Source organism: the organism of the source record quoted next, unplaced genomic scaffold, assembly GCF_019419815.1.
Source record: "Pyrus x bretschneideri cultivar Hongxiangsu unplaced genomic scaffold, Pyrus_bretschneideri_v1 Contig9, whole genome shotgun sequence".
NCBI lineage: Eukaryota > Viridiplantae > Streptophyta > Magnoliopsida > Rosales > Rosaceae > Pyrus > Pyrus x bretschneideri.
The window spans coordinates 8207856-8233808 of NW_025999831.1; the positions used below are offsets into that span (position 1 = coordinate 8207856).

Sequence of the window (25953 nt, forward strand, 5' to 3'; positions counted from 1 at the left end):
TTGACATCTTGTGTTGACATTTTTTAAAGAGAGAAAGACATAGGAAAGTGAGGGAGGAGGAGAGGGGTGGGAAGAGAATCTTGCTCCGTGTCAAAAAGGAAATTTGGACCCCATATAGAATTATAGCCACTACTTTATATTTATGACAATTATAACCAAAACTTGATGTGAAAATACTAATATACCCTTAAATGAGGCTTTACAGGGAAAAAAAAAAGAGCAAAATTCGGTGAGAACAATGTCGCTTTGATTCACAGTGACTTTCCTTACTAGGAAGGTGGGAAGGATTGTCTTACTCAGATGCCAAAATTCTGATTGATGATTAATTGGCTGTATTTAACATGCCCTAATCCAAATCATGATTGAAGCAAAGCACATGTCCGTTAATGGTAAGCACAAGTTACACAACCAATAAAGAATGCTTGGAATGTATCAATATGTTTCAGTTGCTACACTACAGAATCAAGGATCTCCATCTTCACAAACTCAATTTGCACACTCGAAAAATAAGGAGAAACAAGAAAAACGAAAATCTGTTTCGTTCGAAACACTCACAAGCTCAGAAAAAAGCTAAACTATTCATTACTCAGATGCCAAGGTTTTCCCATTTTCGAGGTGATTTTTTGAATTTTTTTTTATCACTTTATTGTTGTAAGAATTCGGAATTCTGTGAGTTGAAGCGGTATGTCTGGTTGCGGCTGAGAGGAAGAGGAACGCTCCGGTGGAGATTGGCATTAATGGTGGAAATGGCGGTAAGGATGTCTATTTATTAAGCTCTGCTGCTCTGATATCCAAGATCAAAATCACACAACGTCAAATGGATATAGTGCAGAAAGGAACACAATTTCACTTCTTTATGGGCGTTTCAGCGAAAACATAGAAATAAATAATCAGGATCGAAAGAACCTAACTATCATACGGACAATCGAATTAGGATCCAATTCGAGATGGAAAGAGGACGACTTTGTTTCTTTTCAGGAAGAAATAACATACCAGACAATATTTCTTGATATTTCTTCTGTTCTCTGGCCCCTCTCTATTTGTTCCCATCCAAATGGACTTAAACCAACCAATCAATCCAATGAATGAATTGAAGATATGAAGCTGTAAGACCAAACAATTCTGTGTATCAGCTTTTTAAGCTCTAATCGACAATTAGAAGATCGTCACACTTGGTGAGTACTATGCAATCATAAATTTTCGGTAAGTAAGAACTCACGAGCAACCATTCAATTTTTCGGGAACAAAAGCAATAAACCGCATAAAAAGATGGGTTTAAGGTGTGCGACTCATGTACATAATGGTATATTCCTAAGAAAATCTAAACCCCTATCATAGATAGAAATAAGAATGAAAAGAAAACAAATCAGTGTGGAATCAAGTAGAGTAGAATTTCAGTAATACTTAGGGCCACTTCGATAACTATTTCGTGCTTAGGTTTTGGTTTTCACTTTTTGTGCTTGAGATACGGAAAAGTACGTGGAAAAACGGAGATGAAGAAGGGTGATGGAGAGAGGGGAAGAAATAAGGAAGAATGAATGAAAACAAAATCTTGAAAGAGAAACCAACTTAAAATATATTTTAGTTTTTAGTTTTCATGTTGTGTTCCTTTCCCTGAACATTTCTTCTACATCTCTCCCACCTTCCTTCATCTGTTCTTCTGTCATCCTTCATTTCCCCTACATATTTCCTCACTATCACGAAAACAAGAATTTAAAACCAACAAAAGAATGAAATGGTAATTGAACGGAAACGGCATTGGAATTGAAAGCAGTGCAGGGTGCAGGGACACACACACACACATTTATGAACTGAAAGCAAACAATGAAACCAACCTGCGAGTAATGCAGGTGCTTAAATAACAGCAGTGACGGAGGGAACCGTGCATACATGAACTTGTGCTTACAACAAATTTTCTGCCATCATTTTCCCTCAAATTGAAAGCCAAGTTCCTGAAGACTTAATTTCCCTCGAAAGATATCCAAAAGTTGAGGCACGCTTTCTTGATAGCGAGTCACAAACTTACTTATAAAGCAACTATCAATGGTAATCAACAATGATGATATGGAATACTTTTTCTTCAGCAAGCCCTTCACCAACAGGACTCTAATGACAGAACACCTTGGAATGATCCTCCGCTCCAGACTAAGTGATAGAAAGTCTGGATATCTGGCGAGATATGCAGGCTGCCAACCCATCTTGTTTACAAGAAAATCCATTTTACTTCTTATATTCTTCTCTGACAGATACATACAAGTTGGTTTTTTTCTAAAAGCCAACAGGATCTCCTCTTCAGTCCAGCCACAGCTCTTGTAAACCTCCAATTTGTGCACCCATGTCGATTTGGTGATTGTCGCAATCACTTGGAGTCCATTGACAAATGTTAACGTCTTAGGCGTGAATCCCATACCAACGACCTTCTCCACATCTTTGTTAAAGTCATCAGGTTTTTGACACACGACTCCGGGGTGACAGCTCAGTAATACAGAGATAGAGGGTTGCGGCACTTCAAGTGCTCTCAGAACTGAGAGATTTTGAGCAATATTACTTTGCACCCTATCACTCAAAACTCCCCACGAGCGTGTTATAAGGTTCACAACTTTTTCATCACTGAGGAGTTCTTTTTTGAAGAGATTAAAACCAGGAACTAGAGCATTCTTCAAGCTGGCAGTCAAGAAAATAGGATTCCTACAGATGGCAAGAGCAATGCTCGTGCCTGAAAGGCCTAGAGAACGCAAAAACTCAAGTTTCGGCGAAAGGATCTTCTCAGGGTCGGCTAAAAGCAGCCTTGGGACTTTACTAACAAGTTTGGAGATTTCGGAATCAGCGAATCCATGGTCTCTGAGAAGACCAAGGACAGAATCTGGTCTCTCTGTGGTTTCGAAGCTTACTTTCTTAGACAATGTAAGAGCCTTTTCTGCGGAAAATCCACATGAATTCACGAGATACGACACTGTAATAGAGCCTTCACATTCTTGTGCTTCATCTAATCCAGATTCTAACAACGGTTCTGATGATAATGATCTGCTAAAATGTGGTGGACTGAAAAGAAAAACAAACAACAACACCAAAAGGGTAATTCAGAATTCACACATTTCTGCAATTTAAGAGGACGAATTCTAGGGTTTTACATTAGAAACCAAGCAATCAATTATTCAATCAAACAATCATAACCGCAGGAAGCAATGAAAAGCAAAAGCTGCGGTGGGAATTGAAACTTACTGGAGAGAAGCAGCATAGCGACGCAACTGCCAAGCTCTTACAAAATTTGAAGCTTCTGAAGCTGCAGCTGCAATTTTATTCATTCTTCAGTACTTCCCAACGACAGTCTCCTCACCGTTACTCCTGCTACTACATCTTCATTAGGGTATTTGCGCAGGTCATCGCAGTCGCTACACCCGGTACAAAACGCACCGTTTCGTCTTCTTTTGGTTCTTTTAAGGAGACTGAGGAGGAATTCGCCTGGTTGTAATTATCATCAGCTGTCGTTATGTTACCCCGTTGTGTGGTAGTTTTACAATCAATGTCATTGTTATTATAAAATGATGACAAACAAATGTCAAATAAATTATCATTCATGCTAATTCTCCTTTTAGCCACTTATTATTACGATCAAGCAGTATTCTTCTTCAATTGTAAGTGAGAGGTTTTAGGTTCGATTTTTGCCAATGGTGAATTTAAACCACATTATTGCTAATCTACTCCCCTCCCCCTAAGTGTAAATAATATTGTTTCTTCAAAACAAAAAAAAAATTGAAAATTTTTAAATATACTATCAGCTCATGTACTTTCTCAATGTCGGATTTGGCTACGGTACAAGCATTAACTTAATGCATTCACCATATGATAATGAACTATTAATTTACTTGATACATTAGGATGACTAAATGGTCTCCGTTTCAAATTTGTAAGGATGATCTTGAAATAGAGATTAAGAAATAAAACAGTTCAACTATGAAATTTTTACACTGAAGATACGTTATTTGCAAGTAGAAGAATGAGCTCGTCGTCTAAGGTATGAAATGATTATTAAAAAATAATGCTAATTCTTACATGTTTCTTAAGAAATTCAACAATTCAATTAATTCTTACATGCTTATTCCTACATGTTTCTTGCACCCCCCACCTTCTCTTTGTTGTCTACCCTCGTTGGCAGTGTTGCTCATGGACTGCCATGAGCTTCTTTCACTTGGTTGCAGGTTCTCAGGTATATGTAGCTGGGCTTGGAGTGAAGCTTGGAATTGGCTGCTGGTATCGGTGAGGTGAGGCTTTGTTTAGGGAGTGAATTTGGTTGGATCGACATGCACGGCTGTTGTTTTGGTGGTTGCAACGGCGGTTATGGCGGAAGACGCAGCAACTAGGGTTGTTTCTTTGTTTTGGTCTCAACTTTTGGTTGGGCCTCTGTTGTTTGTTTGTGTTTTTTGTTGTTGGGCCTCTGTGTTGTAAATTTTGGGTCTCTGTGTTGTAATGTTTGTTGTTGGTAATGCATATTACCTTTGCTCCAATAAAAAAAAGAAGCAAACTAAATTTACCCAAAAGATGGCAAAGTAAAGCAGAAGTGGAATTTTTTACCTTATTACTATACTAATCATATTATCAACCATATCCAAGGTTCTAAAAGACATTAAACGCTAGTCAGACAATAGACTAAAGCCTAGCACCTAACCGTGTAAAAATTTTGAATTCTATGTTGGTTTTGTAACAATTTAAAAGCCCACAAAGTTTAACATACAATTATAACAAATTTTGAATTAAAAAAAAAAATTTAAAATAGAAAGTTGGCCCTTATACGCTAGCTTTAAAAAAAATGGAGTTTTAACAAAACATTTTTGGTACTATTCACTTTTAACGAAAGATCATATTTTTACCTTTTCTTGGTACTATTCACTACACCTTTATTTGTCATTTTTCATTAAAACTAAAGTATTTTTTAGACTTTTCGTTAGTTTTCCTCAATAAAAAATGGTGTCACCATCTTAAACAAAAAAACCTGAAGGAGACAGTGAAAACGAGACATAGCAGGTAGGCCAGGCACGCGAGATGCAAAGAAGTTTCTTTCTCTATGAGTCACGATTGTCGCGACAAGTTTTTTCCCATGCCTTCAAGGCCACCTAGCCCGCCCAAACGGGTGCCTAATGCCGCCCAATAGTCTTTTGGATTTAGTAAGCGATTTTAGGCTAATCCGGGTGGACCATCGCCGCCTAGACCGTTTTTAGAACATTTACTGTACCTTACCAATTTTGTGCCAACTTTTTGTATCAACCGGCAATGGTCCTATACTTGTACTGTACCAAATATAATTTGTATAGTAATGGTATCCAAAACCAATAGCATACAGTACCAAAATGATTATATATTTGTAAAATAAAACTATTTTTAAGCCTTTAGATTACATGACATCCTTATTTATTAAATGGCATTAATGCTCATGTGGATTTTTACTAATATTAAAGATAAAATAAAACTAAAAAAAAAAAACCATAAAATCTAAAAGGAAATTAAATATATAATTGTGAACACGAAAAAATTCCTGAAAACAAGAAACAATAATACGTGTACAAAATAATATTTTTATGTTTAATGATTTTGGGGTTACGATCTCTCAAATTTGGTCCTCTGATTCGATCTCCGTAAGATGTAGATTTGTTGATCCAAGGGCCGTCGAGGCTTGATCTTGGATGAACAGTTGTAAGTTTCTTCAAGGGCCTTCGTGGCTTTGATCTTGAAGGTTGATGGAAGTTTCTTCAAGGGCCTTCAGGGCTTGATCTTGAATGTTGATGGATGAGCGGATCTTCAAGGGCTTTTGGGCTTGATCTTGAAGAACGGTTGGTTTTCTTCAAGGGCCGTCGATGCTTGATCTTGAATGAACAGTTGGCTTTCTTCAAGTGCTTTTGGGCTTGATCTTGAAGAATAGATGTGTGGATTTGTTTGTTGATCCAAGGGGCCGTCGGGGCTTGATCTAAGGATGAGCAGTTGATGAATGGATCTTCAAGGGGCGTTGGGGCTTGATCTTGAATAATGGTTGTGTGGATTTCTTCAAGGGCTTTTGGGCTTGATCTTGAAGGTTGATGGATGAGCGGATCTTCAAGGGCTTTTGGGCTTAATTTTGAAGAACGATTGGATGTGTGGATTTGTTTATGCTGTTGATCCAAAGGGCCATTGGGGCTTGATCTTAGGATGAACGATGAACACTTTCTTCAAGGGCCGTCGAGGCTTGATCTTGAGTTGGTAGAAGTTCTTCAAGGGCCGTCGGGGTTTGATCTTGAAGGAGGATTTGACGAAGAACGAAGAGTGCTTTCTTGATCCTTCGGGATTTTCTTGAGAGCTTTAGAACTTTAAGGCTTCAAGGTTTTGGTGTGTGGGTTTGTTGAGGATGTTGATCCAAAGGGCCGTTGGGGCTTGATCTTAGGATGAACGGATGATGAATGATGAACACTTTCTTCAAGGGCCGTCGGGGCTTGATCTTGAATAATGGTTGTGTGGATTTCTTCAAGGGCTTTTGGGCTTGATCTTGAAGGTTGATGGATGAGCGGATCTTCAAGGGCTTTTGGGCTTAATTTTGAAGAACGATTGGATGTGTGGATTTGTTTATGCTGTTGATCCAAAGGGCCATTGGGGCTTGATCTTAGGATGAACGATGAACACTTTCTTCAAGGGCCGTCGGGGCTTGATCTTGAAGGAGGATTTGACGAAGAACGAATAATGCTTTCTCCATTCTTCGGGATTCTTGGGAATTTGGGGGTTGGATGCTTGAGAGCTTTAGAGTTTCAAAGCTTCAAGGATTTTGGATGTGTGGGGAGTATTCACTTCCATTTTGGGAGTAGAGAAATGTATTTGTGAATTGGTGTTTGTGTGTCTATTCCTCTTGATGGAGAAGCCTATTTATAGGCTTTGAGAGTGAATCACCACCATTCATTTTTTTGGTGAAGTGAGTGGAGGTTGTAGGTGAAGTGAGTGGAGGTTGTAGGTGAAGTAAGTGGATGATGTAGATGAAATGAGTGGAGGTTGTAGGTAAGGTAAATGGATGATGTAGGTGAAATGAGTGGAGGTTGTTGGTGAAGTGAGGGAATGATATAGGTGAAATAAGTGTTGTATTGGTTAACATTTATTTCACTGAAATTTCGATGTCTACAAATGCCCCCACTTCAAGGCGCGTCGTAGACATGTGCTTGTCACGTGTAGAGGATGCGTTTTGAAGTCCCTTAATGTAGATGTCAACCCAAGGGCCGTCGAGGCTTGATCTTTAATTGGGCTGGAAATTTCTTCAAGGATCATCGAGGCTTGATCTTGAGTTCGACTGGAAGATTTTCTGGTTTCCTCCAATCGTTGATTTTCCACAGGCTTAATCTTGAACTGGGCTGGAGGATTCTTTTGGTCTCCCCCGAAGGTCTGAACTTACTCCTTTTATTTGGAGTTGAATTTGATTCAAGGGTGGTGAACACTTGATTTTGAATCGAACTTGTTGATTTCTTCAAAGGCCATCGAGGCTTGATCTTGAGTTCGACTGGAAGATTTTCTGGTTTCCTCCAATCGTTGATTTTCCACAGGCTTAATCTTGAACTGGGCTGGAGGATTCTTTTGGTCTCCCCCGAAGGTCTGAACTTAACTCCTTTTATCTAGAGTTGAATTTGATTCAAGGGTGGTGAACACTTGATTTTGAATCGGACTTGTGATTTCTTCAAGGGCCATCGAGGCTTGATCTTGAGTTCGACTGGAAGATTTTCTGGTTTCCTCCAATCGTTGATTTTCCACAGGCTTAATCTTGAACTGGGCTGGAGGATTCTTTTGGTCTCCCCCGAAGGTCTGAACTTACTCCTTTTATCTGGAGTTGAATTTGATTCAAGGGTGGTGAACACTTGATTTTGAATCGGACTTGTGATTTCTTCAAGGGCCATCGAGGCTTGATCTTGAGTGAAAATAGGACCATGAGCGGTTTCAGGATTCAGACACATGGCAGGCAAGCACGAGGTGGAGGTGATGACCTATTTCTTTGTTCAATCTTTCCAATTCATATTTGAAGAGGGTTAGAGGATGACTCAGCATATGCAGTTGTTGCGTTTGCTGACGATCCATAAGATTGATGTTTCATTGTCACTCGTCTTAGCTGTTCTCCAAGCAGATGTGGTCCTTTCTCTGGAAGTGTATCAACCGTTGAAGATGACTACTCGAGAGCAACGCTAGGTAAGCAACCAGGGAATAGATTCCAGGTAGTCGGTTCCAGATCGGAAGACTGACTCCAAGTGCCGGCTGATTGCTCTCTTTCTCTTTGCCATGCGAGTAAGAACAAGAACAAAGGAAAAGACAGAGAAAGAGCATGATATGAGATACCTTTGCTTTCGCCCTTGATGATATGAGATACTTTTGCTTTTGAAGAAGCAGCGAATGAATCAGCACATATATTTGTTGCGCTCATCTCCACATGCTTCGATCTACCGTTTCCTCCTGCTTCATCTGTACTCCAGGCATCTGGTATCTTCTTTGGGGGTACATCAATAGTTGAAGATGAGTACTTGAGAGCAGGGCTGGATAAGCAATCAGGGAAGGGATTCCAGGCAATCGGCTCCAAACGGGAAGCTTGATTCCAAGTGTCGACTGATCTCTCTCTCTCTCTTTGTCTTTCAGGGAAGAAGAAAACTGAGCATGTTGAGAGGTTTGGTTGCAGCTACATTCTCGGACGAGAAGAAGAGTCATGCGTTTTTGGATGTATGCCTTGCCATGAATGTTGACATATATAGAAATTTTAATGGCAAGTAGTAGTGCGGATGCGGCTTTGTCACCCACGCTTGTCGGCAAAAGTGTGGTAGTTGGGATAATGATCTCCACGCGTTTTCAACTTTGTTAGAGATCTTTGACAAAGTTGCACGCGTTATTTGAAAAGCCGAGATTGTGTCTGAAGAGTGTTGCCGAACTTTACGCAAGAAAATCCGGCTTTTAAGATTTGAAGAGTGGTGTATCTTCAATTTTTTTGAATCGGTGGTTGTGTCGCCTCTCCTTTTATAGAGGTATCGATCACCTCCAACATGCACACTTTGAAGATTGCCCATTCGTGAAAATCGTCTCCGGTGTATTTTGTTTTAACGGCCTTTTGAGATTTTACTCCATCCAACCCTTCTCTTTTAACACCTTTGAAAATGGCTAACCCATCTAACATTTGCTTAGATTTGAGTCTCAGCAGTGATACGGGTGCGCCGCGTCAGGGTAATGTATGGTGCCCGTCTTTCTTATCTTCTAATGGCTCTCTTACAGGTGAAGACTCCGTGATGAAGGATGCAACAACAGCTACAATAGTAGCTAAGAACCTCCTCACTCCTAGAGATAGTAGGTTGCTTTCAGGACAGTCCAATGAGTTGGCCGTTCAAGAGTCCCTGGCTCTCAGTGTTCAGTGTGCGGGCTCCGTCTCCAACATGGGCCAACGCCTACTTGCTCGATCCCGTCAAGTTGAATCATTGATGGCGGAGGTGGAAAATCTTAAACAAGAGATCAAACAGCTTAAGCGCGAGAATAGAGGTTTGCACGTGCTTGCAAATAATTATTCGACGAGCATGAAGAGGAAGCTTGATCAGCTGCAAGAATCTGAAGATCGAATTCAAAGTGACCGTCAAAGGCTTGCGGCTTTCTTCCAGAGGCACCTTTTTCCTTCGTCATCTAGCGTTCCACCAAGTATTGAGGCCTCGAATGATCTATCTTCGATGCCTCCCGCTCCTGGAGTTTTGCCAAGTAGTGGGGTTTCACGTGAACAACATTTGTGAAAGCTCCATCTTTTTTTTTTTTTTTTTTTTTTTTTGTACGCACTTGTAATTTCTCGGAGATCAATGGACATGCTTTATTTTATTCAGTGTATTGTGCTCAATATAGATAAAACATATATATCACCAAGATGTGTTATTTCCCTTTTTTTTTTTTTTTCACTTTTGCAAGTGGTGCCATGCACCTTCCTTCCCTTATTTTCTTCTTTGCAATAATTCTGTTGCCCTCGTTTTTTTTTTTTTTTTTTTTTTGGTGATTTTGATGATGATTTTGCCGTACACAGTTTATGCTCTTTGCGAGCCAGAAGCGTTTGGTTGTCACCTTTTAGGCTCGTGCGAACGAGGAGTTTTGGTTGTTGTTGTGGATTTGTCAAGCGATCTGGGAGAGGCGTTCCTCACAATCTTCATAAGAAGGAGCCTTGACCGAGTAATTGAAGAAGTCTTCTGAGAAGAGGTCGCACATTGTGATGGGGATGGACGATCTTTGTGTCGAAATTTCATTATCTCCAACACTTTCACATTGTTCTGGAGGTTGACAAGAGCTGTTTTGCCCCCTTTTCGACTGATAAACTTGTGGACAAAATGGTTGCTGCTTGTCCAATTTCTTCGAAGCGATCTTCGAAAGGCATTCCTCACAATCTTTATAGCAAGGAGCCTTGATCGAGAAATTGAATAAGTCTTCGAGGAAGAAAAGATCCCGCATGAACGATCTTTGTGTTGAAATTTTCTTATCTTCAACATTTTTACATTGCTTTGGAGGTTGGCGAAAGCTGCTTTCCCTCCTTTCTGATTGGTGCACTTGTGGAAAAGACATATATTTCTCGTGCAGTTTCTTCGAAATGACATGAGTCCATCCTTCAATTTCACTTGACTTGGAGCATACCCCCAACAGTCGAGGTGAAGACTTTGAGTCGAAAGAGCCAGAAGTGACATCTTTCTTAGGGATTTCATCTTCAATGTCGTCCTCTTGGGTTTGTTGGCATGAAGATTTGTCAGTGTGGACGATGATGCGCCTCCTTACCTTCAGTGGTCCTTTTGTGTCGACCTCTAGGATTGCTTGGCGCTTCATCCTTGAAGGAATCAAGCTTCGAACGTCGCCTTTTTCTGCTAACCCATCGAACTTTTCTTCCTTTGGTGTTGTCTTCCTCTTTCTAAAAGGCTTCTCATTATCTTCAAATCTTTCCGAAACTGATCGTCACAGAGGAGAGATAGCTGTGTTGCTTTGTTTCCTAGGCTTTAACAACCTTTCAAAAACAGAGCTTTGGGATGTTAGCGCGTTAAGCCTCTTGAAAACAGAGGTTCGGTCTTGACTACCAATGTGATTAAGCACTGAAATTCTGGAGCTTGAATGGCTCATCCTATCGAAGACCGACGTCCGAGGGGCGGGTTTAGGCTCTTTTTGGTCTTGTTCAATGCTCACGCTGATGTGTTGAGCGCTAGCTTTCTTCACTTTGCTTGAAATCTTCACGGGTGCATTTGGTGTGAAGCCAAGTCCGGCTTTGTTGTTGTCAACTCCGTAACCATGCTCCTTCAACTTCTTTTGAGTTTTGGTGAGGTTACGTTCTTTGTCATTGACAGTGTTTGAAACCTTCTTTCCAACCGCCTCAGAAGAAGCGAAGTCGTACCCGGCCTTTGACATGAGTTTGTAGGCGTTTGGGTTGAAGCCTTCTTCAGTTTTCTTAGTTGGAAGAGAGCTTGGTTTCACTTTGACGCCATGTTGCGCCTCCAGACGGTTGATGAGTCCGGTGGTTTGCAAGTTTTTCTCCTCCACAGTCTTTATCAGCCTTGTAATTGTTTCCTTCATCTGAACCAGCTGTTTTTCAATGGAGGTAGCGCAGATGGTCATGACTTGTTCTTTGTTTGAAACCATGGAGTGTGCGTGAATATCTTGAACAGAGACAGAGATGAGAGGTAGAGATGTCCCACCGGGCGTGCCAAATTTGTGAACACCAAAAAAATTCCTGAAAACAAGAAATAAGAATACGTGTACAAAATAATATTTTTGTGTTTAATGATTTTGGGGTTACGATCTCTCAAATTTGGTCCTCTGATTCGATCTCCGTAAGATGTAGATTTGTTGATCCAAGGACCGTCGAGGCTTGATCTTGGATGAACAGTTGTAAGTTTCTTCAAGGGCCTTTGTGGCTTTGATCTTGTAGGTTGATGGAAGTTTCTTCAAGGGCCTTTAGGGCTTGATCTTGAATGTTGATGGATGAGCGGATCTTCAAGGGCTTTTGGGCTTGATCTTGAAGAACGGTTGGTTTTCTTCAAGGGTCGTCGATGCTTGATCTTGAATGAACAGTTGGTTTTCTTCAAGGGCTTTTGGGCTTGATCTTGAAGAATAGATGTGTGGATTTGTTTGTTGATCCAAGGGGCCGTCGGGGCTTGATCTAAGGATGAACAGTTGATGAATGGATCTTCAAGGGGCGTTGGGGCTTGATCTTGAATAATGGTTGTGTGGATTTCTTCAAGGGCTTTTGGGCTTGATCTTGAAGGTTGATAGATGAGCGGATCTTTAAGGGCTTTTGGGCTTAATCTTGAAGAATGATTGGATGTGTGGATTTGTTTGTGCTGTTGATCCAAAGGGCCGTTGGGGCTTGATCTTAGGATGAACGATGAACACTTTCTTCAAGGGCCGTCGGGGCTTGATCTTGAAAGAGGATTTGACGAAGAACGAAGAGTGCTTTCCTGATCCTTCGGGATTTTCTTGAGAGCTTTAGAACTTTAAGGCTTCAAGGTTTTGGTGTGTGGGTTTGTTGAAGTTGTTGATCCAAAGGGCCGTTGGGGCTTGATCTTAGGATGAACGGATGATGAATGATGAACACTTTCTTCAAGGGCCGTCGGGGCTTGATCTTGAATAAGGGTTGTGTGGATTTCTTCAAGGGCTTTTGGGCTTGATCTTGAAGGTTGATGGATGAGCGGATCTTCAAGGGCTTTTGGGCTTAATCTTGAAGAACGATTGGATGTGTGGATTTGTTTGTGCTGTTGATCCAAAGGGCCGTTGGGGCTTGATCTTAGGATGAACGATGAACACTTTCTTCAAGGGTCGTCGGGGCTTAGTTGGTGGAAGTTCTTCAAGGGCCGTCGGGGCTTGATCTTGAAAGAGGATTTGACGAAGAACGAAGAGTGCTTTCTCCATTCTTCGGGATTCTTGGGAATTTGGGGGTTGGATGCTTGAGAGCTTTAGGGTTGGTTTGGTATTGCTGTGCTTTGAAAAAAAGCTGTTTCTGTTGTGCTGTGAAAAAAAGCTGCTGTGAAAAAAAGCCAGCAGAGTGTTTGGTAAACTTTTTTGTGAAAGTGCTTTTGGAAAAAAAAGCAGTATGATAGTGTTTGGTAAACTTTTATGTAAAACAGCTGTGACTGTGTAAAATGACCAAAAAGGTTATAATACTAGATGGGCCATTAATTTAATTTTCTTAACCAATAAAAGTGAATTACTAAATATACTTTATTTATAAAAGAAACATATTTATAAACTTTATCTTAAATATTAATTAGTATGACAAACTACTTCAATTGAAATATTTTAAACTGAATAGTTAGAATTCATTAGTACAATATTGTTAATGTACTTAAAAGTAATCTAATTAGATGCATTCATCAAACTTGCCGCTATTCTATTTCTTAATGCTTCTATCTCATGTGATCCTTCAACTTCATAATTTTGGTATTCTTCATCATCATCATCACTACTATTGCTCTCTTCACAATAGTCCCTAGGGTCATCAAAATGACGATAACGTTCAGAATACCTCCGTATGTAGTTATGAAGAGCCATTGTAGCAATGACAAACTTCACTTGCTTATTGAACGGGTAATTAGGCATATCCCTTAAAATTGCCCATCTTTTCTTCCATACGCCAAAAGTTCGTTCAATGATGCTCCTAAGAGAAGAATGCATGTGGTTGAATACCTCTTTATGACCCGTTGGTTCAGCACCCCTACGAAAGTCCGGGAGATGATATCTTTCACCTTTATATGGTCCCAAATAACCTCTCATTTGTGGGTACCCCGCATCCACCAAGTAATATTTTCCTGACAATTGAAAATTTTGTTTTGTATTGTAATAATTATACAAAGCAAATATGTAAAATGTTATAATAATACAAAGCAAGTATGAAGATTACCATTTGGAGGCTTAGAAAAGTTTAAATTTGGATTCCGTAGCACGGATAGAAAAACCCTTGTATCATGTGCAGTGTCTTCCCATCCGGCACAAGCAAATGTGAATTGCATGTCAAAATTACATGCAGCCATAACCTTTTGAGTCGGTATTCCTTTCCTACCAATGTATGGAACTTGATCCGGAGGTGGTATTGAAGCCTCAACATGTACTCCATCTATAGCACAAATACAATCCTAAAAATAATAACATAGAAGAAAACCGTCAACCTACACTTCTAGTTTGCAAATAAGTTAGAAGACGAGTCAAATTTTACCTTAAAATAAGGCATGTATCTTGTATCTCTCCTTATTTCTTGGGGAATGCCACGAAACTCCGAATCCATTGATTTGATAATATCTATTGCCATCTTACATACGATATCCAACATAGCACCAAAATATCTACTAATAGTCTCACCAGAATGTTGAAATCTCTCTTGCGCTAATCTATTTTTCACACCATGTCCCAACATATGCAAGAACATTCCTAATATTTCAATTGCACTCATTCTCCTTGAACCTTTCAATCCATAATTAGTTTGCAAGTCATTGGATAATCTATAAAAGACATCTTTGTTCATCCTAAACATTCTATAGCATCGCACATGATGTCCTTGTAGTACTTCCATCAACCAAATATTACCTGTTTGGGAAGAATTCATACACGGAGTTTTGTGGACATATTTTAAATAATATGTTTCAACAGCTTTCGCTACAGCACATATAATTAGATCATCCTCCAAATCCTCAACATCATCATCATCATAGGTGTTCATATTGAATATACACCTGTAACATAACACATAATTCAACATTCCACAAGTCATAATCCAACGATCACTAAGAAATCATAATCCGACATTCATGAATAATCCAACGTTTAATAAGAAATCATAATCCAACATGCAATAAACACAAAGTACAAGCAACATTCAATAAACACAAACCACACAGTCCTAATTCATAGTTTTAGCTCCTTATTGTTCTTTGTTGAACATATATTTCAACCAAGTTAGCTGCACTTCAGGATCTTTCATAGTGGCAAACATCTCTCGCTTCTCTGCACTACAAAATAAACATGTAGCAAACAACCATAGCTCGCTAGGTGGCTCACAACCAGGCAATTTTGCAACTGACGCTATCACTTCCACAATACTACTGTCTAAATTTAGCGGCCTCATCAATGAGTTTGCAGAACTCCTAGTTTCATAAACTTCAACAAGACGGTCAATTTGACTACAAAGTTTTGCAGCGCCTCCAATTTTTTTTCCTTTCTTATCAACCTTCTTTTGCAATTCTCCTTGGTTAGTCGCTCTTTTTTTTCCCTTCCTAGTAGCTTGCCTTAGATCCTGCATAGTCTCACTTTCTTCCTCATCATCTAAATCAATCTGTCCTATGGATTCCTCTCTTGTCTCTGGTGGTAGTACTCCAGATGAAGGTGCCCAGGCATGTTCACCGGTAGCAACTGTGTTCGAAAACATCCTATCTAACTTTTCCTCCATCTCAGGACTAATGCCTTTTTTTCGCAATTTTCCATATTCTTTGTTTATCTACAAGTAAAGAAAGAATATAGTTAATACATATTGCATGATATCATAATACATATTAAAAGATAAAAACACAAATCTGAATTTTATTATTCCACCACTCCTCTGAGGCATCAACGGTACCCTTGTTCGAATTCCACCCTAGGCCAGTTTCTTTACCAACTAGCTCTTTCCACAACTTCCACTCATTTTTAAGTGCATCCCACTTATTTTTCAGTTGCTTTCTTTTATAATCATGCCCTGTCTCTGCCTTGAAGTTAGCTCTAATATTTGCATATCCTTCTTTGTCAAAGTGAGTGCCTGGACGATGTCCGGCCTCAACCTCCTTGATGCATAGATCACAAAATATAGATATATTGTGGGCATTCCATGTAGCAGTAGGATTTAACGAAGATGCTCCCTTATTTGCCATCTATACCAGCTAGTGATTTGTATATACATATATATATATATATATATATATATATATATATATATATTAAAACAAGAACAAATAATATTGTAATATAACTTCATAGCTATTAACCAAGAACAAATAATATTGCCATCTTTATAGCTAATGCATAGTGGAACCTCCTCAGTCTTATTATAGGGTTGGACATTAATGTTTAGGGTCTTGTATTTATGTGGTAGTCTTGTTTCTACAATTTTCAGATCCCGGTGCAAGTGCTGATCTAGCTGTGGTTTTAATGCAAGAAGGGTTTGTAATTATTGGTGGGTATTTGAAGAAAGAGCACAAGGGTTTGTAATTATTGGTGTGGATTGGGTCCTCCAGGTGTTTGATAAAAAGCGCAAGAGGGTTTTTGGGCTCTTTGGAGTGGGAGAATGAGGCAGAAGAAGAAGAAGCGTGGAGGAGGGAGTGGGAAGAAGAAGAAGGCCTTGAAAGATCATGGGGCTTATGTTGGCGATGATGATAATGAACTTCTTTCTGAAGAGATCACTGCCTTGTAAGTGACTCTTCTTCTTATTCTTAAATCCTTTTATTCTTCGAATGATCGACTCAAAAACTGCATATGGAGGGACAAACACTGTGATCACCATGAATAACTTGGGATGACAAATTGAACAGTCAGACGCAACTGGGTTGTATTTTATGGCAACTTTTGACATGCACCATTACTAGAATTAATCACAGCTTCAAATGAATTGATTGGAAATGTTTTCCAAATGATAATGGAAATCTGCAGGACAAATCTGCAGGACAATACTTGAGTGTTCAAGGTTGGGTTATTTGAGGAACAAATCTGCAGGACAATACTTGGATGGTTGTAAATTAATGTCGCTACTTTTTTTATTATTATGTAAATTGTGCACTATTATGTTTATAAAAAATGTTGATGCCTCTGTTTGAAAGATTCATGATAATCATCTTTCTGTCTCATAATTTGTATTGCTATTCGTGTGGGATGTTTAGGTGTGCAATATTTCAAGACGATTTCAAAGTTATGTCCGGATCACATCCTCAAATCATTATTAAGATTAGGTATGTCTTATATATTTTTAGATGAAACAATTCATGAGTTAGACTCCTCTTGATTGAGATTTTGTTCTCTACTGCAACAGGCCTCATTCTAAGGATATGGGTTATGAGGATCTAGATGTTTCTGCACTTCTTTCAGTTAGGTTAGTGAATTTCTTTTCTATATTGCGTTTATTTTTGGTTTATAAATATTCATTCCCATGTATCTTAATGTTCTCTTGTTTGATAGGTGCTTACCAGGGTATCCTTACAAGTGCCCAAAGTTGCAGATAACTCCAGAGAAAGGTTTATCAAAAACTGATACTGATAGGCTGCTATCTCTTATTCATGATCAGGTATTATTGTTTTTTTTCCTCAAACCTTATTTGATAGTTCTTTGAGTTCTTCTGTGATGGAGTGTTAATGCGGTTACAAGCGCAACATTTATTTGTCTTAATCCTAAAAATATTGTATGCCTTAAAGATTAGCAGCTATTTGCCCATTGGCAAAGTTAGTTTTGATATACTGAAGGCTATGTATGAGGAAATGTTTTCAAAATTTTCCCTGAAACAAACAGAAACAGTGCTCTTCCACCCAAGCTTCATTTTAAGAGATATTTCACACAAAGATTTTACACTTGCATGGAAAATGTCATTGGTCAGTCTGACACATAATAAACTAGTGTGCAGCTAGTGCCTCTTTGTGTGGTTCTGTTCTATTCTGAATTTAATTGTTCTGTTTCAGGCAAATTCTAATGCTCGAGAAGGACGGGTAATGATTTTCAATTTGGTAGAGACTGCCCAGGAATTCCTATCTGAAATTGTGCCAGTGGGCCAATCACATGGACCTGTAAGACTTCTCTATCATCATATTTGTGCATTTGTTTGTGTGAGAAAATGCATATACAAATATCATACATAAATTGAATATTTTGGCAGACATCTTTCATGTAGATTTTCTCTCCTTGTTCTGTTTCTGTTATTACACTTTAATTTTGTTCATTCAAATGGGGACTAATAATGAGGCAAAGCAGATTGTGCAAGCTCGTTATTACTGAAACCTAAGTGTATAAATGCAACAAATTTATTGAGCATTGACATCTAAACTTTGTAGTGGTATCTCTAAAAGGTGTATTGAAATCGAAGGTGTATATATTAACTTTCTTCCCCACAACCATTACAAAACAAAGCAAACTATATTAACTTTCTTATGCATGCTTGTTCAGCTCTGTACAAGACTTGTGGAATCAGCTCTATTTTACGGGATAACAAACAAGCCAATTAAACGATTAAGTTTGGGTTCCCCGAAACAAACAAAGTTAAAACTCCAACAAACAAAGCAACACCATCATCAACCTAAAAAATTCTACAAATTTCACATAGAGCTGCATGCATGCCTAGGGGGTTACGGTTAACAGGATCCACATATATTAATTATCTGGGTTTCCAATATGCATGGCATGTATTTTCTTCAAGTGAACGCCTCAACATATTCTTCTCCACCGACCGATCGCACGTTTTAATTAGAAAAATCAATATATATGTGTGCTGTGTTTCCCCAAAACTGAAATTTAGAGAATTAATTCAAACCCCAAAATTGAAAATTAGAACATAACCCCAAAACTGAAAATTAGAACATTAATTCAAACACCAAACCCTATTTCAGAACGAGTTATGTTTACCTAATCAATGAGATCGAGCTCGTTTGTTGGTTGCCACACAAAACCCTGTTTCAGAAAACCCCAAAACATGGGTTCATCATCAGAGAGCAGCCAAACCCTAATATAAAAATTAAATTAATTAATTATAGCAAAAATTGAAAGCAAGTCGAGTAGTTGGTACCTGGAAGGCGACGGCGGTGTGGCGTTGAGAGTGACGGAGAGAAACGAAAAAGAGGAGGAGGAAGAGGTGCAGCGGCGGGAGGGAAGAGGGGTGTAGAAGTTTTTTGCGATAGAGAAAGAGAGAGTGCAGAGTGTAGGATCGGGAGAAGGAGAAAGGAGAAAGGAGGGGGCAGTTTTGGTAAATGGAAAAAATTCATTAATTGGTATTGTAGCTCCGCGTTTTGGAAAAAATAAGCGGCTTCTTGGAAGCTGCAAAATGCAGCTTCCACTTTTTGGCTTTTTTTCATGTGAAACTTTGAAATTAAGCTGTTTTGGGATGTTTACCAAACACCAAAATCCTTACCAGCTTTTTTTCATGGTAGCTTTTTTAAAAATCACCTCAACCCCAAACTGGGGCTTAGAGTTTCAAAGCTTCAAGGATTTTGGATGTGTGGGGAGTATTCTCTTCCATTTTGGGAGTAGAGAAATGTATTTGTGAATTGGTGTTTGTGTGTCTATTCCTCTTGATGGAGAAGCCTATTTATAGGCTTTGAGAGTGAATCACCACCATTCATTTTTTTGGTGAAGTGATTGGAGGTTGTAGGTGAAGTGAGTGGAAGTTGTAGGTGAAGTAAGTGGATGATGTAGGTGAAATGAGTGGAGGTTGTAGGTAAGGTAAATGGATGATGTAGGTGAAATGAGTGGAGGTTGTTGGTGAAGTGAAGGAATGATATAGGTGAAATAAGTGTTGTATTGGTTAACATTTATTTCACTGAAATTTCGATATCTACAATAATTAAAAGGGAAGAAACATTATAAGCGTGCAAACCAGAAAGAAGTAAAACTCCATTAATTTGTAGCCTCCACCTTCCTCTTTGCCAATGAGGTGTGCAACTTCCTTGCCTTGGATTGATACGAAATTATGATGCCTTCTACAACGAATCAAGCTATTAGTCTTTTAAGTCCTTATTAGGTCCTATATTACTGTTCATATCTGTAAATTTAGTTTTGCAAAATCTTGGTAGTTGTGTAAGTTCAGTTTTCGAATCAAACAAACTATCTTAATCCTTGTTTACGCTAGGTATTACCTATGCCTGGTATCTTTTTTCTTTTAATAAAAATTATGTTGTTTTGTTATTATTAGGTTTTATTTTATAAAATGAAAGAAGAGATTTCATCCATGCATTGTAGATCTCATCAGCAAAGAAGAGATACGATAATTTTTTTTTATTAGGGTTCAATGTCTGATTATTTGTTTTCACGACAGCTAGGGTGTGAATCCAAATCTTGATCGAAATGGGAATGGAAGCACTAATTTTCAGTTTTAAATTATCTTCTTTTTTTAATTTTCCAAATTTTATGTTTTTTCAGTTTTATTTTATTAGCTAAAATCCACATAAACATCCATGTCATTTAATGAATAAATAAGAACCCTTGGATGTCATGTAATCTAAAGACTTAAAATTAATGTAAAAGTATATGTAAAAATGTTTGTCCCTTGATCCTATTTCATATAAATAAGGACCCTTATTGTGTATATAAATTTGGGTAAATTATAGAAAACTACCTTAACTATAAATCGAATTACAATTTTAAACCTCATGTTTTAAAAATTACAATGTCATACTGCATCTTACGAATTTGTTGCAATGTCAGACCACCATCAGTTTTTCTATCAATTTCTCTGTTAAATGCTGATGTGATTTGAGGTGAAGCCTACTCCCTAGTCCAACTAGATTAAAAATTTAATTAAATATTAAAAATTAAAAATTAAACCATTTAATTTTTTTAGGGAAAATTTGAAATAAGTCCAACTTTATAGACTACCTTTTAAAATAGGTCTAATTTTTAGTGACTTTTGACTTTTGAAATAGATCTAATTTTTAGTTACTTTGACCTATTTCAAAAAACTCCTTATTTTTATTTAAAAAACGTGGGACCTATCCCCCAAAACCCATCATTCTTTCCCAGTACATCGACGACATCCCATTTCCGGGCACCCAACCTCCACCTCGACCTCCTCTGCCACTCCTTCGACTCCCCCTCCCTCCATTGCTCTCCTCCCCTTCCTTCCACCTCCACATCAACCCTTTCTCTTCTGGAAGAAACATGGCTCCAAGAACTCTCCCCTAGCGAAGATAGTGGGTTTCTGTGGTTTTCTTAGTAGCCAAACAGAATTCGAGGCAAAATTGGAAAATGGGTTTTAATCCAGGAAGGCGACATCAAATTGACCCGATCGACGGCAATGGTAGTGACGACTTGGTGGACAGTGTCGACGTCCTGGTAGAAGCCGGGGATGGAGGCCTTGTCCAATGAAATCTCGAGGTACATGATAGTGAACCTGGACTTGCGGTGCTTGATCCCGACCTTGTTGGGGTTAGCAGCTAAGAAGAGTATGTAAATGCTGAGGGAGGGGGAGGCAGAGGTATGATGACGAGCACGAGGGTGTGCTAGGAATGAGAAGAGTAAGAAGAGGCGGCAATAACAGCCTTGAAGGAAGCGGAAAAAGAGGAGGAGTATGATGACGTCATTGGGTAGTACTGGTGGTGGTTGCTGCTGTTCTGGGGGTTTGAGGAGGAGGACGACGGCGGCAGGACGCAGGCGTACTGGGGAAGCAGGGTGCCCAGAGATGGGGGGAGTCGAAGGACTGGCGGAGGAGGCAGGTGGTGAGGTTGGGTGCCTGAAGATGGGATGTCGTCGGTGTAATGGGGAAGAATGATGGTTTTGTGGGGCTGGGTCTTACCTTTTTTTTAAATAAAAATATTTAAATGATTTAATTTTTAATTAATTTTTTAATCTGGTTGGGTCAGGAAATAGGCCTGTCTCAAGTCATATCAGCATTTAAGAGAAAAATTTACAGAAAAACTGACATAGATCTGATATTGCAATAAATTCGTAAGATGATATATGATATTATAATTTTTTAAACATGAGGTATAAGATTGTAGTTCGATCCATAGTTGGGTAGTTTTGTATAACTTATCCTATAAATTTATATACAATTAATTACATATGTATAATGTACTCGTTGCCTTAAGGTATGGTCTTCTTTTAATAATTTTAATCTAACAAATTTGGATTAATAATTAAAAAAGTTTGACATAATATGTAATTGAAGGAGAAAAGAAGGTCAATTTATATGTAATCTTGTGGCATTATCAATTGGACTAAAAAGAAAAATTAGATTTTGGTTTTAAAAAAAAAATGGTCAATTACCAAAGTGGTATACCATACCATACCAACCAAATCATTTTTCATATTACAATTTGGTATATCGAAAGTTTGGCACGACAATGATAATAGATTTTGAGATACCAAAAGTTTGGTAATGGTAATTGGTACAAATATTTTGATACAGTAATCATATCAAACTCAATCCTAAATTATAGAGGACAAAGAGCCTCACAAACACTCCTATTGAGTGTGATCTCAAGCCCAACCAACAAAACTTGTATCCATCAAAACCAAAAATCATTCGTTGAGCCTAAATGAGCACTACTCGCACCTATACAGAACAACCGTCAAATCCACCACATCTAGCCGTGGAAAAAATTCTGAAGATGGGAGCAGCTAGTGTAAGAGAACTCATTCTCCATCAATCTAACTATGCAGACGTGGAGATGAGCTAGGTGAAATTCATCTTCCATCGATCTAATTGTTGGAATTGTGCCCTAAAAGCCAATCATGAGACGATACTTTACGGACATTTCACATAAGAGTGATTTGCTCTCGAGTCATTGGTGCAAAAGACAACAAGGCATGTAAGTAGGTGCTCAATAGAGAGTAAGTTCACCGAACACAATCAATAAGGAGTTATCATACTCATGTAATATAAGAACTCACTAGTTAGATAAAGTATTTCTTTGACTTGAGACACCACAGTTGTCTTGTGCATATGTCTTTGATCATTTGATGATGCGTCATAACTTCATGATTTGCTTAGCGTATTGTTGGGATCACTGATTTTTCATAGAGGCAATATGAGCGCACAACAAGGAATCTCTAACCTTCAAACTATTGATGGAGAATATTCATGATATGATTCAAGAGTCTCTGGCTAGTAATCATAAAAACTAGAGAATCACATTGGATAGATGACATGGATAAATTATTAACCAAACAATGTGATTAAGAGTATTGATATAGAGAAGGATCGTATTGCATTGTAATTTCAAACTGAATTGGTTCTCCATCTCTTCTGCTTAGCTTGTGTTACATCCCACATCGCCCAGGGGAGTGGATCTTGTAAGCCTTATATGTATATTCCTATCTTTACCTAGCACGAGGCCTTTTGGGAGCTCATTGGCTTTGGGTTTCATCGGAATTCCGAAGTTAAGCGAGTTTGTACGAGAGCAATCCTAGGATGGGTGACCCACTAGGAAGTTCTCGTGTGAGTTCCCAGAAACAAAATCGTGAGAGCGTAGTCGGAGCCCAAAGCGGACAATATCGTACTACGGTGGTGGAGGGGGCCTGAGATGTGGTGGACCTCGGGCTAGGATGTGACAGCTTGGGTAGTCATGACATACTGGTAAGAGTCACTCATGGCTTGTGGAATCCGTAAAGATTAGCAATCACTAATCTTCATTATATGAGAGTTGAAAGATAGTTTCAATTTACAATCAATTAGTAAAAGTTCTAATTGCCATTGTCTTACTAATTGAAACCTAATGGATTGTTTATGTGTAAGGTAGAGAGTGAAAAAATAACGGAGTTGAGTAAGAACAACAAATCATTTAATTTTTTTGTGGCTAGGCTTTAGTAAAAGGTAATTAATCATATGAATAAGTTTGAATTGAGCCTTGAGTGTGTAACTGCCCTTATTTTAGAACATATGCATACACACGCATGCTATATATATGTGTGTACGTGCGTATGTATATGTATGATTACTATTTCTATGTTACGAAAATTTTGTCATATTTTTTCATTAATGTATCCTATGTATTTGTATTTCTCTATTTTGTCATAGTTTTGGAAACAAGTATTTGTGCCTACTAGTATTCTTGTGAGTTAATTTTTTTTATTTAGAGTAAGCTCGTTATTGTCATCTTTGTATTATATATTTATCTAAACAAGTTGCTAGAAAGGGGACCAAGAAGATTGTAAGCACTCTATTATGATAAGGACATGGCAGTGATATTTCTTTTTTTCTTTTTTTTTTTGAGAGAGACGTGGAGCTCTTACCAACTACCATTTGGCTAGCCTATTGCTTTGTAGACTTACCAATATGTTTTGATCCAGGAAGAAAACTTAAGCTAAATTTCAATATGACCTTAGACCATGCATTCATTTTGCATTATATGTTTTTTTGTTCATGATTAGTTTAACACGTGTTGCTTCACCATTGAAACACATATCATTGTTAATGATTTCTGATAATTTGCACAACATTTGGTGTTTTTCCATTGGCACACTTGGGAGCTTTTATCCTTAAAGCTAGATCGCACATGTTGTGGGAAGGAAGATGCCATGCAAGCCCTATAAAATAAGGGCAAGAACCAGCGGAAGGAAAAAAGGAAGGGAAACAACTCCAACCAGAGCCATTCTTCCCTTAAGATTACTTTCTTATATTTCTCTTACATGTTGGTAAAGCTCCTTAGCCATTACAATGTATAATGTAAATCCCCCATATATAGTGTAATAGAAACACAAACACCATCTTAGTGGACGTAACTGATTTAGCGAACCACTTAAATCTTGTGTTTATGCATTTACATTTTAAGATCATTGCCATGAAAAAAAACCCTCCTACTCAACCATCGAAAATCTTCCTTTACTTTCTCTGAGAATCCTAAAAAAGAAATCACAAGAAAAAAATACCAGAAAACGTATTCAAGCTTGCACAATAATATCTCCACAAAACTCATGATCATTTTTATCTAGTTATCAAAAGAACGATACACAAAAACTAGAAATCGTCATACATGTTCAAAGCACCAAATCTCCATCATCTGCAACTTCGATCAAAATACTTCCTTCATGAAAGTTGTTCGTCTGGTGAACACCTATAACATGTTAGACCTTCAGGAAGATCCAACGGTGTGATTGTTCCAGATGTTTGAAACTCCAACCCAATTTCCAATTCCGCATAAAATCAGACAGCCATGTTTGGAGCTTCAAACCTCCAAATTTCTGTGCTGATACAAATACACTTCATAAAGTTGTTCCTTATCATCTCTTCTATAACTTATCCAAAAATCACGACAACCCAATCTATATGCTGACTTGTATGTCAATTTGAATAGTTGATGTGCGATTGAGCTGGCCTTTTCGGGCAGCCTCTTTGTATGGCCAACATGTCTAGTTTATGCTACTCACCTTCATGAAAGAGAGTGAGGTGTGAAAGGTAAGTAAAAAGGGAAAGAATTCAAAAGAAACAAACAAACAAGGAAAGAGGGGAGGGGTTGTAGAAAATAATGAGAACGAAAGTTTCAAAAGAAAGAGAGTGGTGGTGGTGGTTCTTTGGGGGGAAACTGTATGAAAAGAAGCAAAAGTCACGGGTTGGAACAAATAAGTTGAGTGTCAAGTGGCCAGTTGGTGGACGGGATGAGTGGTGAGGTAAAAAGGAAGTAATAATGAAAGGAAGAGCTCAAAGATAAGAAATAAAATATATAATGTTGCTATCAACTTTCGTTGATCTCCCTTACTATTATTTATTCATTCTATTTGTGTGTGCACGTGCTTGGTTGTTTATAAATTTATTATATAGCATGTAATTATTGACGTTGATGTTGCAATACATATGCATAAACATTGTAAAGCAAGAAAAAACAATGTTGTGTTCAAGTGCTTTGTTGTGTTGAGTTGTCTAAAGTGTGGAGTTGAGTATGTATTCAAGGGTTGACGAATGCCTTGAATATAAAATAATAACATTTTGTATGTGTTAGACCTCAAGAAAAGGGTTTGAGTATAAATCGGGTGTCGGAGGAAGTGCCTATATAATAGTGGAAATTGAAAATTTATTATAAAAATTGGGCTTAAGGGATGAACGGGTGTTAACTCATACTCTAAGACATTCGGAGCCAAGTGGTATAAGGATGGTATGAGACGTGGAGGCTTGAGTGTCTTAGGTATGTATTGGTGGGATTAAAAGTGAGTACATTCATGCATCTCATTTTATGTGGCAATAGGCGCATGATTTGGTAATACGCCAATTTGTCCACTATTAGTAGATAAAATAATTTCTTTCACTTCCGAATCCCAAACAATTCGATTCGG

General features: G+C 38.3%; 3 protein-coding genes across 7 annotated transcripts; 1 reads left to right on the plus strand and 2 right to left on the minus strand.

Moving 5' to 3' along the window:
- Window positions 1-401: 401 nt before the first annotated feature.
- On the minus strand, window positions 402-3487 carry LOC125473476 (transcription termination factor MTERF9, chloroplastic-like). 5 transcript variants are annotated; one of them, XR_007255356.1, is made up of 4 exons: window positions 3223-3487; window positions 1836-3042; window positions 994-1104; window positions 402-784 (listed from the first exon to the last, which is right to left on the minus strand). XR_007255356.1 is itself a non-coding variant. In XM_048576324.1 (2 exons), exons 1-2 carry the CDS (start codon window positions 3303-3305, stop codon window positions 1923-1925), a joined length of 1203 nt encoding a protein of 400 aa, XP_048432281.1. In that variant the 5' UTR covers window positions 3306-3487; the 3' UTR covers window positions 1826-1922. The 5 variants fall into 5 exon arrangements, 1 of the variants encoding a protein (XP_048432281.1); XR_007255355.1 differs by having other exon boundaries at window positions 402-1104; XR_007255354.1 differs by having other exon boundaries at window positions 402-1679.
- Window positions 3488-14771: 11284 nt separating this feature from the next.
- Window positions 14772-18939, minus strand: LOC125473499. Its single transcript, XM_048576382.1, has 2 exons — window positions 18758-18939; window positions 14772-15460 (listed from the first exon to the last, which is right to left on the minus strand). The coding sequence occupies exon 2, from the start codon at window positions 15410-15412 to the stop codon at window positions 14888-14890; it is 525 nt and encodes a 174-aa protein (XP_048432339.1). The 5' UTR covers window positions 15413-15460; window positions 18758-18939; the 3' UTR covers window positions 14772-14887.
- Window positions 15999-18575, plus strand: LOC125473498 (eIF-2-alpha kinase GCN2-like). The gene is made up of 5 exons (XM_048576381.1): window positions 15999-16404; window positions 16872-16940; window positions 17021-17080; window positions 17167-17272; window positions 17661-18575. The coding sequence occupies exons 1-5, from the start codon at window positions 16283-16285 to the stop codon at window positions 17835-17837; spliced, it is 534 nt and encodes a 177-aa protein (XP_048432338.1). The 5' UTR covers window positions 15999-16282; the 3' UTR covers window positions 17838-18575.
- Window positions 18940-25953: the final 7014 nt, after the last annotated feature.